The sequence below is a fragment of the Propithecus coquereli genome, unplaced genomic scaffold, assembly GCF_000956105.1.
Source record: "Propithecus coquereli isolate 6110/MARCELLA unplaced genomic scaffold, Pcoq_1.0 Scaffold305, whole genome shotgun sequence".
NCBI classification, from domain to species: domain Eukaryota; kingdom Metazoa; phylum Chordata; class Mammalia; order Primates; family Indriidae; genus Propithecus; species Propithecus coquereli.
In genome coordinates, this window is record NW_012148675.1 from 2,456,545 (window position 1) to 2,469,761 (window position 13,217).

The 13,217-nt window shown below is 37.7% G+C and overlaps 1 protein-coding gene across 1 annotated transcript in view; it reads right to left on the minus strand.

Annotated features, from left to right (window-relative positions):
• Window positions 1-2: 2 nt before the first annotated feature.
• Window positions 3-13,217, minus strand: part of ACYP2 (acylphosphatase 2, muscle type) — a 228,172-nt gene continuing 214,957 nt past the window's right edge. The window contains exon 4 of the mRNA XM_012649843.1: window positions 3-423. Within this exon, the coding sequence (XP_012505297.1) occupies window positions 309-423 (115 nt within the window). The 3' untranslated portion in view covers window positions 3-308. The remainder of the gene's footprint in view (window positions 424-13,217) is intronic.

Genomic DNA, 13,217 nt, shown 5'->3' on the forward strand with positions numbered 1-13,217 from the left:
TTATGTCTCACCAAATAATATACATGCTGTATTGTTTATTGAAATTAAAGATTCCATGAGATAAGTTTAAATTGAATATTCACATTAAATATTTTATGATTATCTTAGAATACTGTTTTTGCTTATTAAAAACATAGTTAAGTAAAATTATTTGTGTCAGACATATTTAGTAACATATGATTTTGTAGCTTTCAGAACAAAGTTCCCTTTTTTCACCCTACTCTGCTACTATTATTCTAGTATATAGACTTAAGAACATGTGGTGTCTGTTGCACAGTATAAGCATTACAATTTTTATTTCTCTTCTATTAGTATCGAATACTAAATTTAGAGTATTCAAGTTTCGAGATGGTTTTCTCATTAGAGAAGTTTGTGCGGTCAATGCGAGAACTAGGACTCCCAATCTTGCTCAGCCAGGACTTCCTACAAAAGAATAAATAAATAAATTAGCATATAAAATACATGTGGATCAGCTGAAATGATCGCATAATAGGTATTAATGGGAATTTACTTTTACTATGTAACTTTTGCATAGTGATATATACATTAGTTTACATTATATATCATTCTAAGAGTGCTACAAAGGATAATATATAATTAAATATAGACAAAGAAAAGCTAATAGCAAATTAAGTCAATTCCTGATAATTTCATATTAGAATTATTCCCCCATCTTAAAAGACTCCAAGGCCATTATTACCTAGCTTTTATACTCAAAAGGATAAAAATATTTTTACAAAGAGATTAGTAATAAAAATAATTCACCATTGCTTTCTCATTACCCAGCACATGGTAGATGTTTTATGTGTACACACACACACACACACACACACGGGAAGGGAGGGAGAAAGGTTAGGGTGGAAAGAGAGAATAACTGAAAGAATAAATAAAGAATAAACATGATTTTCCAAAATATTAAAATAGAAAATGTTCATCTAATTTTATCTATTTAAGTATGGTTTCTTACCCTGTATGTTAGTAAAGTGACTGCACTGAAGGATGTTAAATGTTTTGAAAATATTTTTCTGCTCATTTAGTGCAATGATTTATCTTAATTTATTAGCAACATCCAGGTATCTAATTTATGTATTTGGATGCTTACCTGAGATACTTCCTATATAATTCAAGCCTATCATATATTGCTGACACCTCAGAGAATACTGTTGAAGATTTTCCAGAATCTTTCTACCTATTAATAATTAGTCGTGCTGATAGATTTAGTGGGACTACAGATTAATAATACAAGGCTGTTTTTATACAAATGATGGCTGTTATCCCAGCAGCTGTTGCAGAAACATCCTGAGTTTTCTCATATCCCCAAAGTTATTTCAGGTTGTGAAGCTAGAGCTGTACACAGCTGTGCAATATGATGTGTAACAATCATATATAGCCTTGGATTCAAATATTTTCTGGGCCAAAGTTTTCTGATTAGCTGAAAAATTACTCTTAATCAGACTAGAGAATTCCAATGACTCAAATTGCCATTGTGCTTTTTAACCCTTTCTTTGGTTGTTTTTTGGGACAGTTTTACTGGGTGAGGTTAATTTTGACTCTTCTTCTACTTTAACTCATTTAGTTGAAATCTTAAAAGTTGAAATTTTATGTGTTGAAGACTAAAACTCAGTTTCTATGAAAAGGAGCTGATGGCTTCAATTTTACTAGTTGAATTTCCTTGAAGCCTTCTAGAAAATAAAAGCCACAGATAGTAATGAAAGCTAACATTTATTAAGCACTAACTGTTCAGCACAGTGCTAAATTCTTTACATATATTATTCCTTTACTCCACAAACGAACCTTGTAAGTCATAGTCTACCATTACTCCCAGGTTATCGATGAGGAAAGAGAGAAACATGAATGTTAAGTAACTTGCCCAGGGTGGTTAGCAGTGGTGGTGGTGGTGAGAGGGAGTCAGATTCTAAGTATATTTTGAAGATATAGTAAGTAGATTTGCTGCCAGATTGGATGTGGGTGTGAGAAAAGGAGAGGAGTGAAAGATGACACCAGAGTTTTTGGTTTGAGTAACTAATTAGATGAGGTTGTCATTTACTGAAATGGAAAGGCTGTGAGAGGAGCAGATTTGGGGGAAGGGGAATGTTACATCTGAGATGTCTGTTAGACATCCAAGTGAGATGTCGAGTAGGCAGTTGGATCTACAAGTCTAGCTAGAGGAAATAAAATTTGGAATTTGTCAGCATAGACAGTATTGAAAGCCATAAGATTGGCTGGGATCATTAAAAAAATGAATATAGATGGAAAAGATAAGATGTCAAATGTTAAGGGCTCAGGAAGCAGAGGAAGAATCAGCTAAAGAGGAGAAGAAAGCATCCGGTGAAGTGTGAGAAAAACTAGGGTCCAGGGAGCCAAATGAAGCCCTCAGGAAGCAGAGAGGGATCCACTGGGCCATTGCTGCTGGCAGGTCACATGAGGTGAGAACTGAAAATTGACCATTGTGCTTAGCAATGTGGAGGTCACTGGTGACCTTGAGAAGAGCAGTTTTAGTGGCATGAAAGCCCTATTTGGGCTTAAGAGAACAAGCAAAAGGGAATTGAAACCAGTGATTCCAAGACTAGAACTAGTGGGCATAGGAACTGCAGTGACTCACCCACCTGAGCTGTAACTCAATGTACTGATCTAGCTGATAGACTGACCACCTCCCTATGCCTGGTCCTCAACACCATCAGGAACTTCACCAGCTAAACGTATGGCCAAGGAGGAGATGGTCATGGTGTTGGCAGACCAAGCTCTGTTTAGCCTGTGGGGAGGATGGCCACTTTGTGTCATGGCTCCACATGTTCCACCCTGTTGCTAGGAACCACGTTGCCTGACCTGCCTACTCACCTAGGAGTGTTCTGGTTGCCTGTTACTTTGTAAGCCTTGAGACCTCACTTTCACGTGCTGCTCTTGCAGTTAGCCCTTGATAGGTGTGGCTCAGGTTGGGAGATGGTGGAACTAAGTGTTCTCCTGGTGAAAAAATAACTAGTCAAAAAATTGCACACAAAGTTATGTATAATGAATAAGGATGTGTGTGGAATAAATGTGTATATATAAAAATATAAGGGTTATTAAATATGAAATGTCTGATTTCCTTAAGTACTAAGTTGACAGTTGATATCTCTGACATTGCACTTTGACATTTGTTTTATTTTTATTGTGAAGGTACATCCTTAGTCTTTCAAACACACATTTTGGCTTATAATTATATTTCAAACTTTTTTTAGAGCAATTTTTGTGAAACCATGGATAAGTCAAAAATTCATGTTATTTTTGAATGTGAGTTCTGTCATGGAACAAATGCAGTGCTGATAGCTCGAAATATCAATGAAGTGTTTGAGAAGTTCTGTTCTAGTGATTTTAATGTTGAGCCACGTGGGCAACCTGAGACCAAGGTGGATAATGATGAGCTGAAAGCCGTAGTGGAAGTGAATCCATCTCAACCTACACATGAATTAGCAACAAAGTTTGACGTTACTATTCCAACAATATTGGACCATTTGAAACAAATCAGCAAGGTAAAGAAGTTGGATTAAGTGTCCCTTTCTCTCCAAATCCACACCAACATAATCCCGAAATTTAAAAAAAAGCTGGATAGATGGGTTCCGCATGAATTAAACGAACAGCAGCAGAGAAATCACCTTGAAGCTTGCCTTTCTTTGCTGTCATGACATAAAGGCAAACAATTTCTATGCTGTATTGTTACGTTCAATGAAAAATGGATTCTTTTTGACAATTGCATGCGTTCAGCACAGTTGGATAAAGATGAAGTTGAAACATAGTCCAAAACCGAATATTCATCAAAAAAAAGCTAATGGTGTCTGGTGGTCCGGTGCTCGTATTATCCACTACACCTTCGTGAAACCTGGTCAGTTGATTACAGTGGCTGTCTACTGCAACCACTGGATGAAATGATGAGGATGCTTGTGATTAAGCAGCCAAGATTGGTCAATACAGACAGGCCAATCCTCTTGCAAAACAATGGTCAATCACATCACACAAACAGTGCTGCTCAAACTACAGAAGCTGGACTTGGAAACTCTGTCATCCACCACAGTCACCAGACCTTGCACCAACTGACTACCACTTCTCCCAAGCTTTGGACCACTTCTTGCAAGGAAGAATATTCAATTCTCAAGCTGCGGAAAGCGCCTTTTGTGATTTCATTGCCACTTGCTTTCTCTAGGCTTCTTCGCTGCTGGCATAAACCAGTTACTGTTAAGATGGCAAAACTATGTGGATAATTTAGGTGCAACTTTGATTAACTATACTGCTTCCTGTTTGAGATACAACAAACTACACTTTTGATTTGAAATCAGACATTTCATATTTAATGACCATATATATATATTTTTCACCATCCTTAGTGTGAAAGACAGCCACATAATCAAACAGTACCAGTTAATTCAATCCAATAAATATTTAAGTAGCTCTTTATGCAAGTCATATTCTAGATACTGGAGGGCATACATAGAGATGTAAAATGGAATTCTTCCCTTAGTATCTTACAATCTAATAGGAGAGTTTGTAAAGTAATAAAAATGACTATAATATAAGGCAGAACATGACAGGCAAGGTGATTTATATAATGGGAGAGAGGAATTGGTGGGTTAACTCTGGTCAAGGTACTCAGAGACATCTTTATGGTGGCAATGGCACTTGACCTAAGTTTTAAAGAAAATATTAGTGTTTTTTTTTTCAAGTATTAGAATAGGAAATGCCAATTTAAGCATGACAGAAAACCAAGAAACATACGAAAAATATTGGTAATGTTAACTAATTAAAACATCAGCTGGATATGGTGATTCATGCCTGTAATCCTAGCATTTTGGGAGGCCAAGGCAGGAGGATAGCTTGAGGTTAGGAGTTCCAGACCAGCCTGAGCAAAATAGTGAGACCTCATCTCCCAAAAAAAAAAAAAAAGAAAAAGAAAAATTCGCTGGGCATGGTGGTGCATGCCTGTAGTCCCAGCTACTTGGGAGGCTGAGGCAGGAGGACTGCTTGAACCCGGGAGTGTGAGGTTGCGGTGAGCTATGATCATGCCACTACCCTCATGCCCAGCAACAAAGTGAGAGCCTGTCTCAAAACAAAAAATAAAACAACAACAACAAACAAAAGTAAAAATTTGAATGGCCAAAAGAAAGTCTTAAAGCTAAAACAAACAGAAAACTGAAAAACTTATATAGAAGATAGTCATACAATAGAAAAATGGGCAAAAATAGAAGCAGATGAAAGGGAAATATAAATAGCCAATAAAAATATGTAAAAACATTCTCTTACCCATAGTTTTAAAAAAAATACAAATAAAGCAAGAATAAGAAACCATTTGTCACTTATGAAATGGCAAAGATTTAAAAGTTTGATAATATCTAGTAGTGGCAGTTAGGGTGTAGGAAAAGAGGCACTTTTCTACATTGTTGATGAGAATGCAAATTTGCACAGCGTCTTGAAAGAGCAACCTGGTACTACCTAACAAATTATTAAATGTCAATGTCTTACTGTCATAGGGAGGGCACCCTGGGACATAGGCTCTGAGATGATTAGCATGCAGAAGCTAATTAGGGAGTGCTTTTAGGTTTAACAACTTGTGGGAGGCAAGGAAGGGAGACAAGATGGGACTGAGGGAGGAGTTGGGCAGTGATGCACCCTTGATGGGAGACCTCGGCCAACACACGAGGCACTCTGCAGCTGAGAAGACCCCTCAGCGTTGACCTGAGTTAAGGCGAGAGGGCTGGGTCTTTGTATCGCCCACGTCAACCAGTCATTAGGGGAGAGCTACCAAGGGAAGGGGGTGTGGCCTTTAATGAGGTGACTTTCTTCTGCAATTTCTGCAGAGGGCTAAGTGCTGAGGGCCCTCTTCGAGCAGCACTCCTAGCATTTGGGAGAATGAGTCCTCCCATCTTGAAAGGGAATCTGAGTGGCAAATCACAGCGTCCGCTACACATACTCTCACAAGTGGGCAACGGGAATGAATTGAGGATGCAGGCAAAGGAGTGGTAATTGGTGGAACAAGGCCCAGGGCAGTTGAAAGGAAGAACAAGAGATAGGTAGACTCATTGGGTATAGAAAAGAAAGAGGACGCATCTCTGTATGGAAGAGAAGACAATGGGTTAAAAAATTGAACAGCAATTTGGAAAGGAAGAAGCATTCAAAGGAAGCTGAAATAGCTTCCATTTTCTCATTATGAAGGAGGTAAGGCAATTTCCTGAGAATAAGGCAGGGGGTGGGGGGGGTGGAGGTATAGTTGAGGGATTAAATAAAGTGAAAAGGTGGAACAATTGCTATAGAAGTTAACAAACGTTAACTGAAATGAAAGAATTGCTAAAGATCAATGAGGGGCCCTGAAGTTAGACCAGATGGCCAGGGAGCTGCAGACACACCCGACCGCAATGCAGTGTGCTCCTTAGACACCTGTCCTGCAAGCAAGGTCCAAACCAGTGGGGCCAGGGATCAATGCCTGGGCCAGAGGTTTCTCAATAGGGACAATCCATATTGGAGGGGCAGATTTAACAATTCAATCAGATGTTTCCTGGAGTGAGTGATGGAGTGTGAGACTCCCCATCCCCCAGTCTGCAATGGACTTTTCTTTTGCTCTGCTGCTGAGCTGTGGTCTTAGGTTTTCTAGGGTGAGCAGAATAAACCACTTCATCAGGAACCTCTGATGTTGGTATCTTGATGTCTTTTCTCTTGGACTGGTCATATTTTCCAGGGAAGGCATATCCAATTTCCTGCCTAGAAGGTATAAGTCTGGCTATACATGTTCTGAGAATCTGGGAAGAAGGTTAAGACCTCAACATTCAGTGATTTCACTGAATCCCTGTTTTCAGCACTATATCTTTTTCTCAACTACGCCTATAAGACCACCTCCACAGGGTCTGAACTCTGGCTTCTACCTGGGATGAGCAGGGTAGCTGCTCTCCAGGCTGGCATGGGTGAATAACCTCTTTATTAAACATATTTGGAATCAGTCCTCTTCTTTTTAGCCTCACCTTCATGCCCACTTCGAGTGGCCTGAGCCTTGGGGGTGGGGGGTCTCCATTGTGTTAACTGGACCTGTTCTTGGCCCTTCCCACTGCAGCCTTCCAAGACAGGTCTGCGTTACCACCTGCTCATCTGCTTTCTAGTTTCCACAGTTTCATTGCTACAGCTTTCTCTCCCATTCTTTGTCCTCGTGGGTGTTTAAAAACCTCTTAAAAAATCGTTTTCACTGATATTTAAGTGGTGTTCAGGAGAGAGAAGAGGTAAATGTATGTGTTCAAAATGTAAGATCTTTACCTGAATATAAAGGATAAAGTATGGCTTTATCCTTTATATTTAAATCTTTAATACATCTGAAATTATGTGATTGCATTATATGAAAAAGGTGTCTTAATTTTGAATGGTTAGACATTTTCCTCAGCACCTTCCACTGAATAATTTATCCTTTTCCAGATTTCAAATGCAACCATTATCATATACTAAATCAGGTATACGCCTCAGTCTGTTTCTAGACATTCTATTTGGTTCCATTGATATCTTTGGTTAATCCCTAAACCAGTACCAAACCAATTATTATAGCTTTAGAATGTATTTTAACGTTCAATTGTCCCTATACTCTCATCTCCTTAGTCTTCAAGTGTCCTTGTTTGTCTCATATATTCTATTAGTGTTTAAACTATTTTTAGATTTAAAAGGGGTTGTGAAGGGTTTGAATAAAATATGTTAGAGAGAACTGACATTCTAACAACATTTAAGCTTATCATCAATAGCAAAAATTCTCTCCACTTTTGTTCAAGTTTTTGAGCTCCTCACTAAAATTTTATGGTTTGCTTAATTTAGGTCCTGTATATTTCTTGAGAAATTCATGGTTATATTCTATTTTTCTTGCTATTTTGAACAAAATGCTTTTTAATCATTAATGTTTTTAAACTGGTATATAGAAAACCAGTGATCTCTTATATTATAATCAGATGACTTACTGAATTTCCTTAGTAGAATAATAGTTTTTTCTTTTCTTTGGGGTTCCTAGGTAAACCATCCCATGTGTTTTTCCTGAATTCATTCTGTTAGCTGATTTTTATCACATTAATTGGATAATTTAAAATCGCTCTTTATTTTAAGCTATCTAGCCATAGTCTGGCTACTTACCTGCCTTTCAGAAAATTGCTATAGTAACTATATAGAGAAAGAAAAAACCATGAACGGTGTTCACCCAGCCAAGGGGCCAGCATGACCATAATACACTCCTCTGGTTCCAACATATTTTACCTATTAGTTTAGGAGACTCAATAAATATTGAATGGATGAATTACATCTTCTTGAAACAGACTGAAGTCTAACATTTGTGCTGTAAATCTGAATCTGTTTTGTGTGCATATATCTTTCAAGTATTTCTATTTAAGAAAGATGACCCACTGATAAGCTTTAAAAAGCAAAAAATATGAAGGTTCAACTAGTAAAAACAAAAGAATAAATATGTAAATTGGAAAATTCTATTGACATGATGTGTACTTGATAACTGTGTTTCCCCCTTCATTCTAATATATTTTCCATGTCTTATGTAGAGGTTTTGAAGATAAAACTAATTTTCATAATGGTCTTATATTCCTTTACCAAAATCATGTTGCCTTTAACCATCATAAAATAAATATATAAGAGATTTCATTATAGATGCATTTTTTTACATGTTTGAGAAAGATCATATTTAGTTGTGAAAACAATTTTTTTTATGGAATGACAAAGGACAATGATCTTGCATATATTACTTTTAAGTTTCTTTCAGGCCATCTTTGCATTAAAAAATAAATCAAACACAGTGCTGATAAATGTTAAATAACCAAGAACAATTTATTTGTTTAATAAGTTAGGTGTGCTGTATTTTTTTTTGTCCCTATTCAGGCAGTCACCTACTATTGGTCCCCTTGGGGTTTCCATAGCATTTTCTCTAATTCTTTGGTGTAGATGGCACATATTTAGCCATCAAATATAGTAAGTGCCACACATTTATGGCCTTGGCAGCCAGCAGAGAGGCCAGCTGTGGCCTTCTAAAATGCACTTAGGTTTTTGCCCTCCCAGTGCCCCTTCTTTGACTGTCCCTTGGTGAAAAGGGCCCCACCCCGACTCTGTTGTGTGCATCGTGACAATTATCACTTTCTGTAATTGCTATGTTTATGTAATTGTTTCTGTATTCGTTATGTGGCTCTCCACATTAGAATGCAAATTCTAGGGAGGCAGGTTCAGAGTCATACTATTAGATTCCCAACATCTAGCATGATGCCTGGTGATAGGGGGTACTCGAAGAACACATATCCATAAACAGGTACAATTATTATGTGTCAATCAAAAATAAAATAAAACTTAAAGGAAAGAAATGAAGACCCCCATCCCCAAAGAAATAAACACTTACTGAATGAATACGTCTTTGTCCCCTGCATGGCTTCTTCAGATCTATAGCTTTCCTGTATGGGAGGAGGGGCATTTCTAGGGTCCTATACTGTCTGCACACAGAAAGGAACCCTGAGCATGGCCTTTTAACTCTTTGATTTTATCTTACACAAAACAAAACCGTCACTTTTTTTTTTATACTCTTTGCAACTTAAAGAAATAATTCCTCTTATTATAGAAAATGCTAACATATTTTACTCATGGTAGTCCCCTACAAGATAACACAAGTAATGACCATATCCATTCTCTTAAAGGATGTTGGAGGCCTATGGATCCGACCTAATAACCTGAATATAAGCATGTGAACCAAGTTTACTTGTACAATCAGTTATTTATTTTTGCTAGCTCCCAAATTTTACTGCATTTTGTGTGATTGTGAGTTTACTCATTATGTAAATAAACATGGTAACTAACTGGCTTCACCCAGAGTTCAGGGTGATTCTTAGACACCGCAGGAGGGCCAAGTCCACCCTGCGTGCTCAGTCACGTGACATGCTGTATTCCATCAAGTCCAGTGCACAGTTGTATATGCTCAGATATATTACTTAAAAATCCTTAGACATTTTTTCTTAGTATGTCAAAGATGTACAGACACCTACTATTGTACTTATTGTATTAATTTAGGATTATCAAGCGTTTTAGAGAAGAATCCTTTCTTCCAACATAATCTTGCACAAAAGCTTCATGCTTATAGCATAAGAAGTCAAGTTTTTCTCTGAAGCAAGGGAATGGTTGGGGGTGGGGTGCATGTGCAGACACCACCCCACACAGCCTTCTCTCTCCCCTAGCTGCACCTCAAGCACCTCTGGGGAATTCCAAGGGCTCTGAGGAGCGCCGTTTGAAAACTGTCCTCCTAACCTATCACTGAGCAAGGATATGGGGGAGTGGAATGTATGGAGACTCCATCACATGTAGAAATGAAAATCGACATAGGACTGTCTTTTCTATAATTCAAGTCAATTAGTGTTTCCCACATAGTAAGCTCCTAGGATGATATAAAAAATTCCATTTAACTAATATCCTTGTCTGAAACTGAGGTGAAATTAAAGCACTAGAAAGCCAACACTATCAATAATTCATAGGAGTTCTATTTCCTGGGACTAAAGTGAGGCAGCATAACCCTTTCAGATATCTCTGCAGCACCACTATAAAACATAGACCACAGCAAGAAAGCAGACTAAGAAAACGCAGCTAATGAATTAAAAGCTAATGTAGTGCAAGTTAGAAAGTATTGAGTTGTCTGCCCATTTCAAGCTTTTAAACTAGCATTAATAATGGAAGGACTGTACATAACATTTTTGCTATTATTCTTTAACAAATTTCCTTATTTGGGTACATGTGGGCAAATAATATCATAGACTTCTTTATTATGAAAACAAATGTTTTAACGGTATTTTGATATAGTGCCTAAAATATGCCAGATACGTAGGTTATGATTCGTGAAGAGTTCAGTGATTATCCAGGGAATCCCAGGACATCCATAATTAACCTAAGACAAGATTCTTCATCTTTAAAATGGTGATACTACTACTCCCCCAACTGAGCTATTGAAATGACTAGGGAGAATGTATGTAAGTCACTTAATGCAATATCTGGCCATTAATAAATAACTGCTATTACAGCGTAATGGTGCTCTGCCTTTGCCAAAGACGGTGGACAGCCTGTTTAGCAAGCTCTGTGACCCTCAGAGTCACACACTTCTAGTGCAACTCCACTAGTAAGAGTTCTTGGTCTTGGCAGAGGGGCTTCTCAGCTGCAGTGGGAAATGGTCATTCGATCTCATTCGCGTGGGAGTCTGAAGAGCCACCCAGGCATGAGCTATGCCCAGGATTCTGAGAACCAGCCAACTAAATCAAAGCAAAGAAGGCAGAACAAGTGAAGGCATTACTATAACCTCCAGCTTCCCTGCCACACCACAGCTTCCAAGTCAACAAAGTGACAGATATACCCTTCTTTCTATTTTATTTAGTGGGACAGAATAGTGGCACAGTGGCAATGGAAGTGGACTTTGGGATCATTATGCTTAGGTGTGAGTACAGCTACCACTTCCTACCTGATTATCTCGAGCAAGTTTCTTAAACTGTCAGTGCCTCATCTGTAAAATGGAGAGTATACTGCCTACCACACAGAGTTGTGATGAGGATTAAATAAAATAATCTGTGTAAGTGCTTAACACGGCATCTAGAAAATAGTAAATGCTCAATTTTAAGCTATTTTCAGTACAGTCAGGGTGCAGTAGCAGGTAATGAAAACCACCTTAGCTATTTTAGAATGAAATTTAATATAGAGAATTAGGTACTCATGAAATCATTGGAAGAACTAAAAGAACAGATTTAGATTGGGCCTGTTGGAGCACTCTGCAAAATTGGCTGCTAAAGTATAAAATGCTAAAATTATGATTCTCATGCAAATATAAAATGACATGTGGCAAAGATTTTATTCAACATGTTAAATAATGAGGGAACCTGTAAGATGTTAAGTCCAGTTCAAAGGAGAAGTTAGATATATATACATGTGTGTACACATACACACATGTAATCAGAAATGCTGAAATGAGCTTGCTAATAGATGCGAAACTGGCTAAAATTCTATAAGGCAGCACTGATAGATCTGTAATGCAGGCCTCATCTGTAATTTAAAGTTTTCTAGGAGTCACATTTAAAAAATTAAAAAAGATAGATAAAATTAATTATATATTTTATTTAATCCAATATAACCAAGATATTACATATAATTATTTCAAGATGTAATCAATATAAACAATACATGAAATTAATGAGATATTTTTATATAGTTTTTCATATTGAGTATTTTAAATGTGGTGTGTATTTTACACTTAAAAGACAATTCAAACTCGCTACATTATAAGTGCTCATATAATCACATGCCCATTAGCTCTTATATTAGACAACGTAGCTTTTGGGCAATTAAAGATAATGTGTGAGTTATCTTTTCTTCAGGGAAAAAGTCAATTGTATATCTATCAGAAAAAAATTAATTTGCTTTGCTATGGACAAGAATTATTTGCATTTCTATAGCTCGCTGCAAGTGAATTTGTACCTTACAGAGTTGTAAAATAGCCTAGATGGTAGGAAATCAATCAAAGGTGCATACCCCTACAGAATCAGAAAATTCCTCAAGTTTCCACTAGATAATACCCAGAAATTCTCTGAAAGACACTCCTGTATTTCTATCACCCAATTCCATGCCTTGGACAATTTTTCCCGATAGGCCTGTTGGGGGAACTGCTGGGAATCAGGAGCCGCTGAAATCAGTGTGCTTATGAACACACACCAACAGCAGTCCAGGCATCAGAAAGTCACCGCCAGAATCATCAACCCCAGAGCCAAGTACACTAGATCCTTACACCAGCTAATTGTATACCTCAGGCACTGCTGCCTGTCTCCCCACCACACTCAGTTCCAAATTCAAGTTTCACGTGAGTCCCTCTGATTGACGATGACTCAGTCACATTGGAAACCCTTGCTGCAAGGCAGTCGCAAACAGCTCCTTGCTCTGCAGTGTACGAAAGACACCAGGAGTTTAGAACAGAGGCTGACAGAGCCAATACGCCGTGTCTACCACTATCATTCAGTTAACAAGAACTTCATGAAATTCTACACTATGGGATTCAGGAGTACTGAAAAGATTTTAAGAAGAAGAGGGTAGTCGCCTTAGTAAAATAACTGAAAAGTGTACATCGTCTCGATGGGCACACTTATAACTTTGAGTCAGGCAGTACAAAAGCAGTCCATGTAACCAAAACATTTGTACCCCGGTAATATTCTAAAATTTAAAAAAAA